This window comes from Hydra vulgaris, chromosome 04 (genome assembly GCF_038396675.1).
Source record: "Hydra vulgaris chromosome 04, alternate assembly HydraT2T_AEP".
Lineage (NCBI taxonomy): Eukaryota > Metazoa > Cnidaria > Hydrozoa > Anthoathecata > Hydridae > Hydra > Hydra vulgaris.
The window spans coordinates 9437698-9450763 of record NC_088923.1 but is presented as its reverse complement, the minus strand read 5'-3'; the positions used below and the strand labels follow the sequence as shown (position 1 = coordinate 9450763).

General features: G+C 29.5%; 1 protein-coding gene across 1 annotated transcript in view; it reads left to right on the top strand.

Annotated features, from left to right (window-relative positions):
• Positions 1-7857, top strand: part of LOC136079550 (uncharacterized) — a 184889-nt gene extending 177032 nt beyond the window's left edge. Inside the window, exons 10-11 of the mRNA XM_065795387.1 lie at positions 6915-7105; positions 7204-7857. Coding sequence (XP_065651459.1) covers positions 6915-7105; positions 7204-7227 — 215 coding nt within the window. The 3' untranslated portion in view covers positions 7228-7857. The remainder of the gene's footprint in view (positions 1-6914; positions 7106-7203) is intronic.
• The last annotated feature ends 5209 nt before the right edge of the window (positions 7858-13066 follow it).

The following is a 13066-nucleotide window of genomic DNA, read 5'->3' as shown; positions in this document are numbered from 1 at the left end:
AGCGAAACTCCAATTAGCGATGTAAATTTTCCGGTAAAATTTGACTCAAAATTTGCTGGTAAATTTTAAATTGAGGGTAAATTTTCTTTAAAAATTAAAAAAAAAGAAAAAAAAATTTTAAAACTTCCCACGCGGTAAATTTTCAAAATTTTCCGGTAAATTTTACCTTTGCAACACTAACTCCAAAGAACTGCTAAAAAATGCCAAAACAGGTCCACTGTAAATCCACTAAAGCAATGGTTGCCGGGAAAGTAACAACTTAGCGGGGTTTGTAGGGTCAGATTTTTATGCTATCTTTTAGTGATGTGCAAAAATTTTATTTATAAAACACACACAAAAGAGTTTTACTAGAAAAAAAAACAATACAGACCACCTAAAATCTAGTACTGTAAAGTTTGTTTTTAATGATATTCGCTAAATCTTTTCATATTTACAAAATTTACTCATTTGTGTTCTTTTAAATTCACAATAAAGGTTTAATTACGCTTAATTACGTGCTATTAGCAAGTTTCATACGACGCGGTTTAACTAAGCGAATATTGCCTGTAGGGACAAAATTCTAGCCAATCAGATAATGTTTCTAGATTAATCGATTTTCAGTTTTTTTTCTCGATTAAACTACTAAAAATAGCGTAGTACTTAATACAATTGAGTCAAAAATATATACAAAAATCAAAACAAATATTTTTTTTAATAGGCTAATAAAATAAGTTAGCAATATGTAACTATTATTTATTTTAATAAAAAGATGTTAAACATTATTAGATATCAAATTTTATTGATTGTATCACTTAAAAGAAATGGTTAACTGGTTTTGTGGCGCAGCATTTATGTTTTAACAACTTTAGAACCTAAACTACTAACGGAGATCGTATAAAGTTTTACAGGCTTCCCACGACTGAAGCTGATAAAAAAACGACTGAAGCTGATAAAAAACATTTGAAACACACTAAAAAAAAAGGTAGAAATTTCTACCTTAGGGTAGGATATGTGATATACCCTTAGTAAGGTATAATTTTCTACCTTTTAAGGTAGAAAATTATATTAAAAACAATTATTTGTCATACAATTTCCTAACTTAAAGGTATAATTTTCTACCTAATAAAGTAGAAAATTGTACGTTACTAAGGGTATATCACATATCCTACCTTAACTAAAAATTTCTACCTTTATTTTTTAGTGTGAAGGGTTAAAACGTAAGCTTAGTATGATGATATCTTTGTCTAAACCTTGTCCTATTCGTAAAAAACCAACAAACCGACCTTCTTATGTTACAAAATTTCCTTTATCATTACTTAAACCAACAAAACAACAGTTATTTTCTAAGTTAAAAAAAGAAGCAAATGCTAACAAAATTCTTTTAGAAAAATTAAACAATGCAAACAATTATATAAAACAGCTTAAAAAAGAAAAAAAAATAAACAAACTAAAGAACGATATGTTACATAAAAAATATTTAATTTTATCTGTAAGAAATCAAATTTCAAAAAAAGAACTAGACAAATTTGAAAAAGGAATGTTTAAATATTCCAAACTTAAAGAAAAACCAAAGCAGTTTAAAAATTTATGTGGTTTAACTGTCCTGCAATTTCAACTCCTTTATAATTGTGTAGCCACTGCCACTTAATTGAATATCCGGATTGCAAAGTACAGGAACCAGATTCCTTGAAAAGAAAACCGAATTATTTTCAGTTTTAACATTGTGCAGACATGCAATTCATCTTGGTGTTATTGGATTTATGGCTGGCATTTCTAAAAGCACCATGTATCGTGTTTTCATTGGATGGGTTGTATTTCTAGACACAATATTTTTAGAGATAAGTTTAAAAGTCGAAAGCACTTATATTTCCCTGATGATGCCTTCTGTTTTTAAAAACACTGGCCATGGTGAAACCGATATTGTTGTGGATGCTACAGAATTTAAGTTTCAACAACCAACCAATTATGACCTTAACACTTTAATGTTTTCAAGTTATAAAAACTGTCCAACAGGGAAAGCTTTTATTGAAATCTCTCCACATGGGTCAGGATTGTTTTTTGGAAACATATACCCTGGATCGATCACAGATAATGAATTAACAGAACAATCTCATATTTTAAAACTAGTTGAGAAAGAACACAAAGTTATGGCAGATAGAGGCTTTTCAATTCAAGATTTATGCTCTTCAAAAGGAATATATCTGAATCGAGTATCTCAAAAGTCAAGCAATCAGTTCCCACAAGCTGATGTAGCTGGTAATTTTGATATAGCTTCTACCCCTATTCATGTAGAGAGATTCATAAGATGCGTATTTGATTGGTTAATTCTTAATGCGGTGTGGCCGGTACAAAGAATGGACTACTTTCTTCAACATGAAAAATGTTACGTCGTGTTGTAAACCTTACAATGCGCCCCATCGGGCCAAAGGCAGAATCTTGTAATTAATAATATTTTGTGAATATATATAACCTAATAAAAACATACTTTATTGTTTTATCATAATTTTAAACATTTATATCAATTTAAATAGAAAAGTTGATGTTTTTACAAGTTCTTTAATTTACGATCTAAGTGGTTTTAGTTCTTTAAAATCAGGAATTTTCCCCACAACATTATTTTCAAGAGTAGTGAGCAAAGAATGTTCATGATGTTGCTAATTTTTTATTGGATTTGATATTTCCTTGATAACTGACTTCAGTAAATTATTTATTTGAATAATAAAGAAATTTATGTTTAAAGTTTCAGGATGATAAGATTGTAATATGCAGTATTTAGATTTTGTACATAGTAGTGCAAGCTGAGCCTGCACGTAATACTGAGGTTGGTTTTTGAAATGGGTCAATAGACTGTCACTATTTTTTGCTGGTGTTTTAATTTCCAAAATAATTTGATGTGACACAAGGCTATCTGGACTTGCCCCATAATTTAAATTAACTGGGTGATCCAGTTAATTTAAATTATCCACACATTTCATGAGAACATTTTGACATCTTTGCAAAGTGCTGAAGTGCAATAAATTCATATTTATGACCTAGCTCAAAACTTTTTATGTTTTGTGTGTTATAAATATCATTTTCATTTAATCCTTCCTTAACTATCTTCCTATAATTTGTAAATTTTTTCTGTCCATATATTCCTAGCAATCCTGGTAATCAACTCCCTGTAATTTTCCCTTTTCTTGTGTCCATCCACTCCTGGGTATTTTGTTTGACATTAATATGTTTTGTGTATTGTCCTTGTGATGGTATCAGATTTGTCAAATCAATGCGAATAGCAGGATCCTCATTTAAAAGTTGTTTATTAATTTTTTCTTATACAATAACTTGTTCAGGCGAAGCTATAATTACCTCGATGTTTACTTTATTTTGATTTAGTATTTGCAATATTGTTGGTATTTCACTATAATAATCTTGACAATTTTGTGGGTTTACTGCTTGTTTATTTAAAGTACAACTTTTTGCATTTATAGGACCTAACTTATTGAATTGGGATTTAAAACTTTCAGGGTCATATCTAAATCTTAAGTGCCCCATTAGTGAAGATTCATGTCCAAGATCTATTGAACAAAGAGTATCATATACGTGTTTTTCAAAATTGGGTTACTTTTTCAGCCCTTCCTTAATTTTTTGCTTCATTTTTAAAGCATCTCTTTTAAAAGATGAATTTTCTGGATCTGCTGGAGTAATTTTTAAGTTTTCAATTGTGCTTTTGTTTCTTGCTGATTTTACTTTAATATGAGATAGTGGACCATTGGAATAGAACCTTTTTTTGATCTTTTAAGCCATTTCTGTATCACTTGTGTGCACGTTAATTCTAAAATTGTTGTCTTTGTATCCTCATAATGCTTTAAGTAAAGAAGGATTGCTAAAACACGACAACAAAGCCCACTAAGACCAACGGGGCATTCACAATAACCTTTACGAGGTGTCCCTCCTACAAAAAGTAAATAAACAGGGCATGCATTATGGCAATAAGATTTTCTTATGAAAACTCTTACATATACTATATTGTTATCTGAATGTATTGTAACTGATATAACTTTTCTGCTAGTTAGCATTTGGTATGCTTTTTGCTGTTGTCCAAATGTACCCTCTATTTCATTGAGTATGTATTCTTTAAAAAGTTTAGAGTTTACGCAAGGGTAGAGGTTTTCACTTCCAGTCCAATTTTGAGTCATGTGTGGTATCTCATCTACATGTGTGGTGTCTCGTCTACATGTAAGCTTGTTTTGAATAAGCAGTTTTTTTTGCTTTTAGATAAAGTTTTTTAACTAGTTTTGGATATGGTAAGAACTTCAAAATTCTGCCATGCAACTTTATAACAGAGCCTGTGACACCCAGTTCGTGATTAACAAGCCATTCAACACAAATCTTTTTTGATGCAGTTGAAATGTTAACTACATTAATATTTATTTCCATTTAAAACAGTAATTGTAAATTAGTTTATATTTATATTAGCTATATTTTGCTTCACTTTAAACTGCTATAAACGTAAACAAACGCAATAAAATTTTTTGTCCCTACAGCTCAATTATTTGTACCCAGACCTTCCCGTATGAAACTTAATATACTAAGTTTACTTATAAAATTAGTAATACTCTAATATTAAGGTAAGAAAATAAATTACTTTTTCTTTATTAAATATCTACGTTTTCCTTAATTTTAATTTAGAAGAGTTTAGTTTTGAAGAGTTTAAAACTAGAAATTAAAATACAAACAATTATATTTGTATAAATTTCATTAAATAATAAAAAATATCAAAAATGAAAGGCAAGAAAAGATTTGTAGAATGAGCGTTCAGAATAATAAAGAAACAATAGTTGTGTAAAAAACAACAAAGATTTAAAAACATTTTAAATCCAATCCGATTGACTGTATGTTTGACTTAAATAAAAATGATCAGGGAAACCAAAGACTCTTAAAAAAATGATTGGTCAATTGTTAAACAAGTAAACTGTCTAAAAATAGATAAAAAAAAAATTTTTTTTAATCTATTTGTTTTTACAAAACTTTTAGCAAAATTAATTTACTGCTTTAAAAACCTAAAACTTTCTTTAGTAAAATTTTTTTAGTAAAGTATTGTAAAAAAAAAAATTAGTTATCTACAATACTTTTACCAAAACTTTATTAAAAACCTAAAACTTTTTATAATAAACTTTTTGTTTTTTTGTATGTTAAAAGTTTATTAAAGCGTTTTTTATTTAATTTTTTTGTTTGTTTCTTAAAAGTTTACTAAAACTTGAAAAGTGTTTTTTTTTTGTTAAAGTTTACTAAAACTTTTAGAGTTTGTTCTATTTACCTCTCTCGAAGTTTTCAAGCTTGTTTGATGCTGGTAGAAAATGGTCCACAGGTGTGGTGCCACAGGAGATAAAAATCTCTTGTATGACATGTTGGTGAGCATTGTAGCAAACGTGATGAAGACTTTTGGCTTTTAAAACCTTTAGTGTAGATCCTAGAATAGTTGTAAAGGTTATTCATTCCAAATTTCTTCAAGCATTACAACAAAATCTTTTCATTGATGAAGCTGTTGCAGAAAAATCAAAAAGATTTTCAGTAAATGCTCAGCTTTTAGTAAATACAGATAGCGCTACGCAAAAAAAGATTAATAATTTTATAATTATTATAGATTATTTAATAGATAAATAATCTTTATTTATGTACATCAGGTAGATACCTGGTGTAGATAAATAAAGATTATCACTAAAGTGTTAATCTTTATTTATGTACACCAGGTAGTTAAACAAAATCTGAAGTAAATTAACATTTTGTTGTACTTTCAGTTATTAATTTAAAATAAAATGTTTTGTTTGTTACTTTTTCTATATTAATTTTATATGGTTGCAAAAGATAAACTCAAACATCAGCTTTAAAATTTATTTCGATCAAAATTTTATTTAAATTTTAAAAAAGTTTTTATAAAAAATCCTGACTTCTATTTGATTTTACGTAATAATTTAGGTTCATATCAATCAACTTAAAAGTGTAACTAAAATGCCTTCCAATAAAATTCTATTATAAAAGGCAACAAAATTATTTGCAAAAAGTATTACTTATTTTAAAACTATTTTTTTAGTACTTTTTTTACAATGGGCAGTTTAAATTTGTTCTAGTTGCTATACATTTACGCAGCAACATTCGTGTAGCAACATTTGCTTAACTACATTTGTGTAACCACAACATTCGTGTAGCAACATTTGCTTAACTACATTTGTGTAACCACATTTGCGTTGCAAAAATACTAAAGTAAATCCAGTATTTAACAAATCTACAGAAAAAAGCATTTTGATAAATAGCCAATCGGTTTCAATTTGCAATAGATTGCTCAGTTATAATTTATTAAAAAAAATTAGTATGTTTTGTCATATTTATAAAATAATAAATGGACTTTAATGAGAATTGAAAATTAAATTTAAATACTTATAATTATGTTTTATGCATTTATGAAATTGATTCGATTTTAATATTGTTTAATTTTAATGTCAAGCTGGTTCAAAAAGATTAAAAAGGTTGTTTTCTAAGAAATTGTTGGCACTTCGCTGCAACCTTAAAATTATGCCAAATAAGCTGTAATGCTGCAAGCAATAGTATTTAGATCCTCAAGCAAAGGAGACATAGCTTGCATAAGCATTTTACACCAAAAGTTCACTGTTACGAGAAATTAAGAGCAAAAAAATTAATTATGCAATGTTGCTATGATCTGGGAACGGTCATTTATGAAATAAATGATTTTGAATGTCAATTGTTGCTTTTTTATAGTGTGTAAAACTTTAATAATCTGAATAAAAATACCTTAGTATAAAAATGCTGAAAAAAATTTATTTAGATAATAAGCATTTACATAACTATTTCATTATACCCTCTATTTCGTTTTGCACTGCTTCACTCTATGTTTTATGTATTTATAAAATGTTCATTGATTTGATTTGATTTTTAAGCTGGTGAACCAGATCGGTTGAACACAAACGGTATGGTATTCAACAGTTGTAGCAACTGGTGGACAGCTGATGGACAAAACAATGATAATTGCAATAAAAATATATTTCCGACATCAACCAATTACATCTCTTTTGGGTCAACTAAAGAATTACTTTCTATTCAATTTTTTTTACGCACAAATTTGGAAAAAGTAATTTTCTTTCAATTTGCGATTAACGTTTATCTTAGAATTGTTTTATACATTAGTGTACGTTGTTTTTTATGTTTTTTATTTTAATTTATTTATAGGGTTTCTCTACTAACGTACCATAAGCTGGAACGAAAATTTTAAAGATTAAATTGTTATTATGCTAAACTTTTTTTGAATAAACATCAAAACATTTAAAAATTATGATATATTTAAGATCTGACTTCAGTCGAAGATCACCTAATGTCAAATTATGACGTGTTGTAATATATAACAGTTTCCAATTTTTATTTACATTGATAATTTTTCACTTTTTTAAAAAAATATTTGCAAAGTAATTACATTTTGGAGTAATTGAAAGTTTTTGGGCTTTTATTTTAAAGTTTTATAAATTTTTTGAAACTTGGATAATAAAAAATATTAAAGATGTCCGAGTTATGTTATTTTTAAAATTATGTTGGCTTTTGTAAAATACGTACTGTTGAAAGTTTTTGCAAGCGTTTTTATAAGTCTGCAAACTATTCTCAAGCAATTTTTCTTTGTGTTTTATGTTCTAACTTTCATCGTTATAGATATATAGGATATAGATATATAGGACAAAAATCTTTTAACTTATATATATATTTATATTAGATTTCACTCAAATTCACTATTGTAAAAAATTATAAATTATTCAAAAAATATTGTGAAAATGTAGTAATTTATATTTAAATGTAACAAGCTTTTGCATTAAAAACGTTTTATGTTAAAAAAAATGTTCCATCTTTAATCGTTATAGATATTAAGATAAAAACATTTTATCTTATAACATTAGATTTTATTAAAATATCACATAGTAAAAATTTTCAAAGTATTAAAAAATATAGTAAAGATGTAATATTTAAATAAATAATAAATTACACAGTTTTTGCATAAAAATCCGTTTTCCAAACTGATCATCTCTCGTTTTGTCTACAAACTTTCATCAAATCGCTTATATTGGAGAAACTTTCAAACAAATGACAAACAAACTAATGCCTATAAACATTTAAAATAAATTACATTAATTCTTAAAATCTAGTTATGATTGTTTAGAATTTATGATACTCTACCCCTACAAACACGGTTATGATACCCTCTCCCTACCAAAATGAAAAATATAAGAAGCTTCATACTAAATGTGAAAATCTTTCACTAAATAACAAACATCACGTATTGAATTACTTATCAATCTAAGATTTATTATTTGATTTATCTAAGATTTGATTTTGATTATTTACCGTGTCATAATTTGTTAGATGTTCGATGGTTTATATTAGGTTTATGTGCATGTTAATATTTCTCTGTTATGTGTCAAGTTTTAATTTTCACATATTAAAGTTTTAAATTAAGTAAGTTAATGTATTTCTTGTTCAATTTAAACTTAATTTGAAAAAAAAGTAATTTATATATATATATATATATATATCTATATATATATATATAAATATATATATACATATATATATATATATATATATATATATATATATATATATATATATATATATATATATATATATATATATATATATATATATATATATATATATATATATATATATATATATATAAGTAAAATAAAACTTTAATGTTTTAACTTAATCAGCTTATTATTAGTGTTTAAATTAATCAACTTATATATTAATGCCATAACGATTCGAGACGTAGCATAACGATACGAGACATTCTATCGAGATACGTGATAAAACAAGACATGCCACAACGATTCGAGACAAACTAGACATTCCGAACGCGTTGATTAAGGATTAAGAAGTTAAATCCTGGATTATTAATGGGCAGTTTAGCAAATTTGGTTACATTTGGCAGCCAAGACAACTTGGCAGTAACATTAAATGCCAGACTTGGCGATGTATGGCCAGACTTGGCGACGTATGGCTGGCAGAATAAATTTGCTGTTAAAAAAATGCAAATCATTCACAACGAAAACAATAGCAATTACAAAAGTTTTTCAATAACCAAAAAGTTTAAATTTATATATTGTAACTCTTTTTATATATTAGTGAAATTTAATGCTAAAAGCATTAAAGTGTCTTTCTTGGACCATCTGTGCACTAAAGCAGGTAAAAATTTTTAATGTTTTTTGATAATACAAGAAAAACAGAGAAATCAAATAATATAAAACATACCAATTTTGGATGTTATGCATATTTTAATGAAAAAAATAAAAATTTTATTAAATTAGTAAATTACTAAATTAGTATAGTAAAGTTGAACTGTCGTTAGTTGAATTGCCCTAACTTTTTAAGACCCGCGTAAAATAGTTTCTTTTTTCGGGAAATGGCAAGGCTATACCAGTACTTTCTGGAAAGTGGGCACGTCAACATATAGCTCCTGGATTTTAATTTATTTTTTAAATTTTTAGTGAAACTTTTACATTCAGCGCTGTCTGAGTATAGTCAAAGTCAAATTGTCAATCAGTCAGCAAGATGCCACAAAGCAAAGGTCATATCTGAAAATTTTATGAGAAGCAAAAAACAGACAAAACCCATGATGACCGTTGTATAAGCCAGGCCAATGGTCGGTGCAAACATTGTGGCAATATTTACAAGGTCAATGCTGGTAACACATCTGGCATGCGTAAGCACCTACTTCGTGTCTATCCTCGTGAGTTCAAAGAGCTGGAGAAACATAAAGCCATCCACAAGAGAGATTCTGATTTTGCCTTGGACAAACTTGAAAATATCTATAATGATGATGAGACTAATGAGCCACAAAGAGGTGAATTAAAAGTGTAAAATGAAGTTTTTATTGAAATAAACATTTTTGTGTATTGCCTTTTTAATCCCTAAAGAAAAACCTTATTTTATGACTTATTTTAATAAGTTAATACTCAATTTATACCCCAAATTAATAAATTAGCGATCAGTCCCGCACAAATTTTTTTTTTACCTCAGCATAACGAGACTTAGCAATACTAAACTACTTTAAGACTGAGTCAGTGTCTGAAGTACAAATCCAGAGATCCAAAGCTACTTCGAGGTGACTTGGAAATTATGAAACTTCTGGCAAAGATGAATCTTCCATTCAACTATGTTGAGACAAGACCTTTTATGGAGTTTATGCACTACTTAGATCCAAAGCTGAAAATTAAGAATGCTACAACTTATTCTAGGTAAAAGCTGCCTTTGTTGCATGACAATGTCAAGACGACTGTGAATAAAGTTTTTGAAACTGATCTAATGGAAAGTCCGGGAGTGGCTCTGAGCACGGACATTTGGACTTAAAGGAACTTTGATCCATACCAATCGTTGTCTGTTCATTACATTGACAAGGAGTGGATTCTGAACAAGTTTCTCGTTTCTGTCAGTCCGTTCAGTGAGAGGCATACAGCAGACAACATTGCCAAAAAGATCGATAAGTAAGTTAAATTACAAAATGTACTTTTTTACATGAGTTAAGTTAATTGTGTTCAACAGTTAAAGCGATATGCCTGATCTCGTCATTAAGCACGTTTATAATCAGTGCAAAGGAAAGTTAGTTATTGTACTGTTTGTATTAGGCATAAATTATCATACTGTAACAATACAAGACATTTCAGTTTGCTGTAATTTTTTTTACTTTTTTAGGGTTGTTGCCGATCTACCTGCATCAGGAACTGTTTCAGTTGTCGTAACTCATGACAATGCTGCGATTCCAAAGTGCACCTTTATTGAAGAGTCTTTGCTTTGTGTGGACCATACCTTGAATTTGGCCATCAAGGACACTGTTGATGCCACCAAAACAGTAAACCATGCAATCACTCGTGCTCAAAGGCTAACAGAAAAGACGCACAAGAGTAATTTGGCGAATGAAAGAATCAAGGCCGAAATTGCAGCTATGAACAGGGACATTCGTCTTGCCATGGAAACCGACTCAAAGAAAAATGTTACAGAGTTGGTCTACAAAACGTTCATCACTCCCAACAACAAACGCTGGAATTCTACATACATGTGTGTGCAGAGTGTCTTTGACATAAAAGAACGTCTTTTGGCAATTAAAGCAAGGCCAGGCATTGACCCACCAGGTGTTGCATCTCTTTTGCCCTCTGAATTGGAGTTTAAAATCTTTGAGGAACTGTTGCCTTATCTCAAACTGTTGGCAAAGACATCTAAGAGACTTAGTGCTGGTAAAAAGCCGACTCTACACATTGTTGTTGGTGGTCTCCACAATTTCCAGCACCACATCAACAGGGTTGAATTGGTTAATGATGATTTGTCAGATATAAGCAAATCTATTTTAAGAAATTTTTCAGCCAAGCTTGATAAAAGGTTTCCCAATGCTGGTGTTGGTCATCTCCTTAATCCGTACTACAAGGGTGTGGCATCCAAAAAATTTGGAAACCTTGATAAAACCTACAAGTACTTGGTTGAAAACTACACCAATCATCATGAATGGCTCAACAAAATTATGGATCAAACACCACCCATTGCAAACTTAGAGGAGGAAATAGATTCGTTGGCTCAAAAAGTGATTGAATTTCATTCTCAACACGCAGCCTTGGCAATTTCGGACCATTGGCAAGTCCGACATAGCCAACGAATGGGATGTCTACAAGAATATGCATCCCGGACCAAGGAAAGAGGCCCAGGAAAATGTTCTTGGGTTTTTAAAAAAACTTAAAATGACTTTACCTCTTTTGGCTGAAGCAGCACGGCGTTACCTGGCAATTCCAGCATCTTCAACCACTTCCGAGAGGGCCTTCTCTGCAGGAGGAAACATAGTCACACACAAAAGGACCAAGCTTCAGCTGGAAAATGTTAAAAAGTTGCTCTATATCCAACAGAGCTATGACTTTGTTCAAATCAAGTCCTGGAAACTGACCTCAGAAGATGACAAAGATCCTGGTAGGGCATTCACAAAAATTCTAAGGGGAGATTTTAACTTTGTCTTTGCCTTTAGTAAAATTTAAAATTTTTCCACTTCGATTTATTGTTTCTATATTTTTTGTTTTAACTTTAAACTTTTAAACTTTTTTCAAACTGAATTTTTGCTCAGTCTAAAAAAATTATGTAAATTTCCTTCCAGATTTGTTGTCTCAATAGAGTGATCAAGCCAATGTTGTTGAATCTAAGGATATGGTTGAGATTCAGCTTAATCCAAGACTACCAAGTCAGCCAATTTCACGAGCAAGTACGGCCTCCTATAGAATCTCTACTGCTACAACATCTCATGTACCAGGTATTACACCACTGATCACCAGTTCAAGGGGCTCTGCTCCAGCTCCTTTTGCTGGACCATCCAAAGCTCCAACTGATGCATCTTCAACTAGCGACACAAGTAAATGAGCGGCTTGACAAAGTTTGTAAATAAAAACTTTTATTTATTGCTAATAAAATTTAGTTAATTTGCATTACAGTACAACATTACAAATGAAATAAATGAAACACATGCAAATTTTCATTTCAATTTTTATTTGTCTTGTTAAGTCTTGGTAAATAGTTTAATTACGATAAAGTAGCCAAAACAATTGTAATGGCCGAGCCCCCAAGCAGAATACTAAATTTCACACTACGGATTAACTAGAATGTCTCGTTATGTTTCGTTATGTCCCCTTAAAAAGATGTCAATTCCGGGAAATTGTGAAGCTCCCTTTTTGTCCGGGACATTTCGTCTCGTCTCGGTATTGTCCCGGATTTCGACTGAAAGTTGAAAATTGTCTTGATTTTTATCGCTAATCGGGACAAAACTTTTAGGATCATTTCGTCTCGTTTCGAATAAAAAAAATAACGAGACGCAGACCCTTAGTGTGCAGTTTATGTATTGTATATATGTTAATTAATTGCCGCAAAAAAAATTTAAAAAATCTTCAAATTTTTCGGGAAATACAAAATAAAAACTTGCTATTTCCACAGTGGAGTTACTTGAGGTCCGGAAACAAAACTTTTTTAGATCGTTTAAAAGTTATGATATTTAAAAATTTTACATCAAACAACAGCGTTTTAT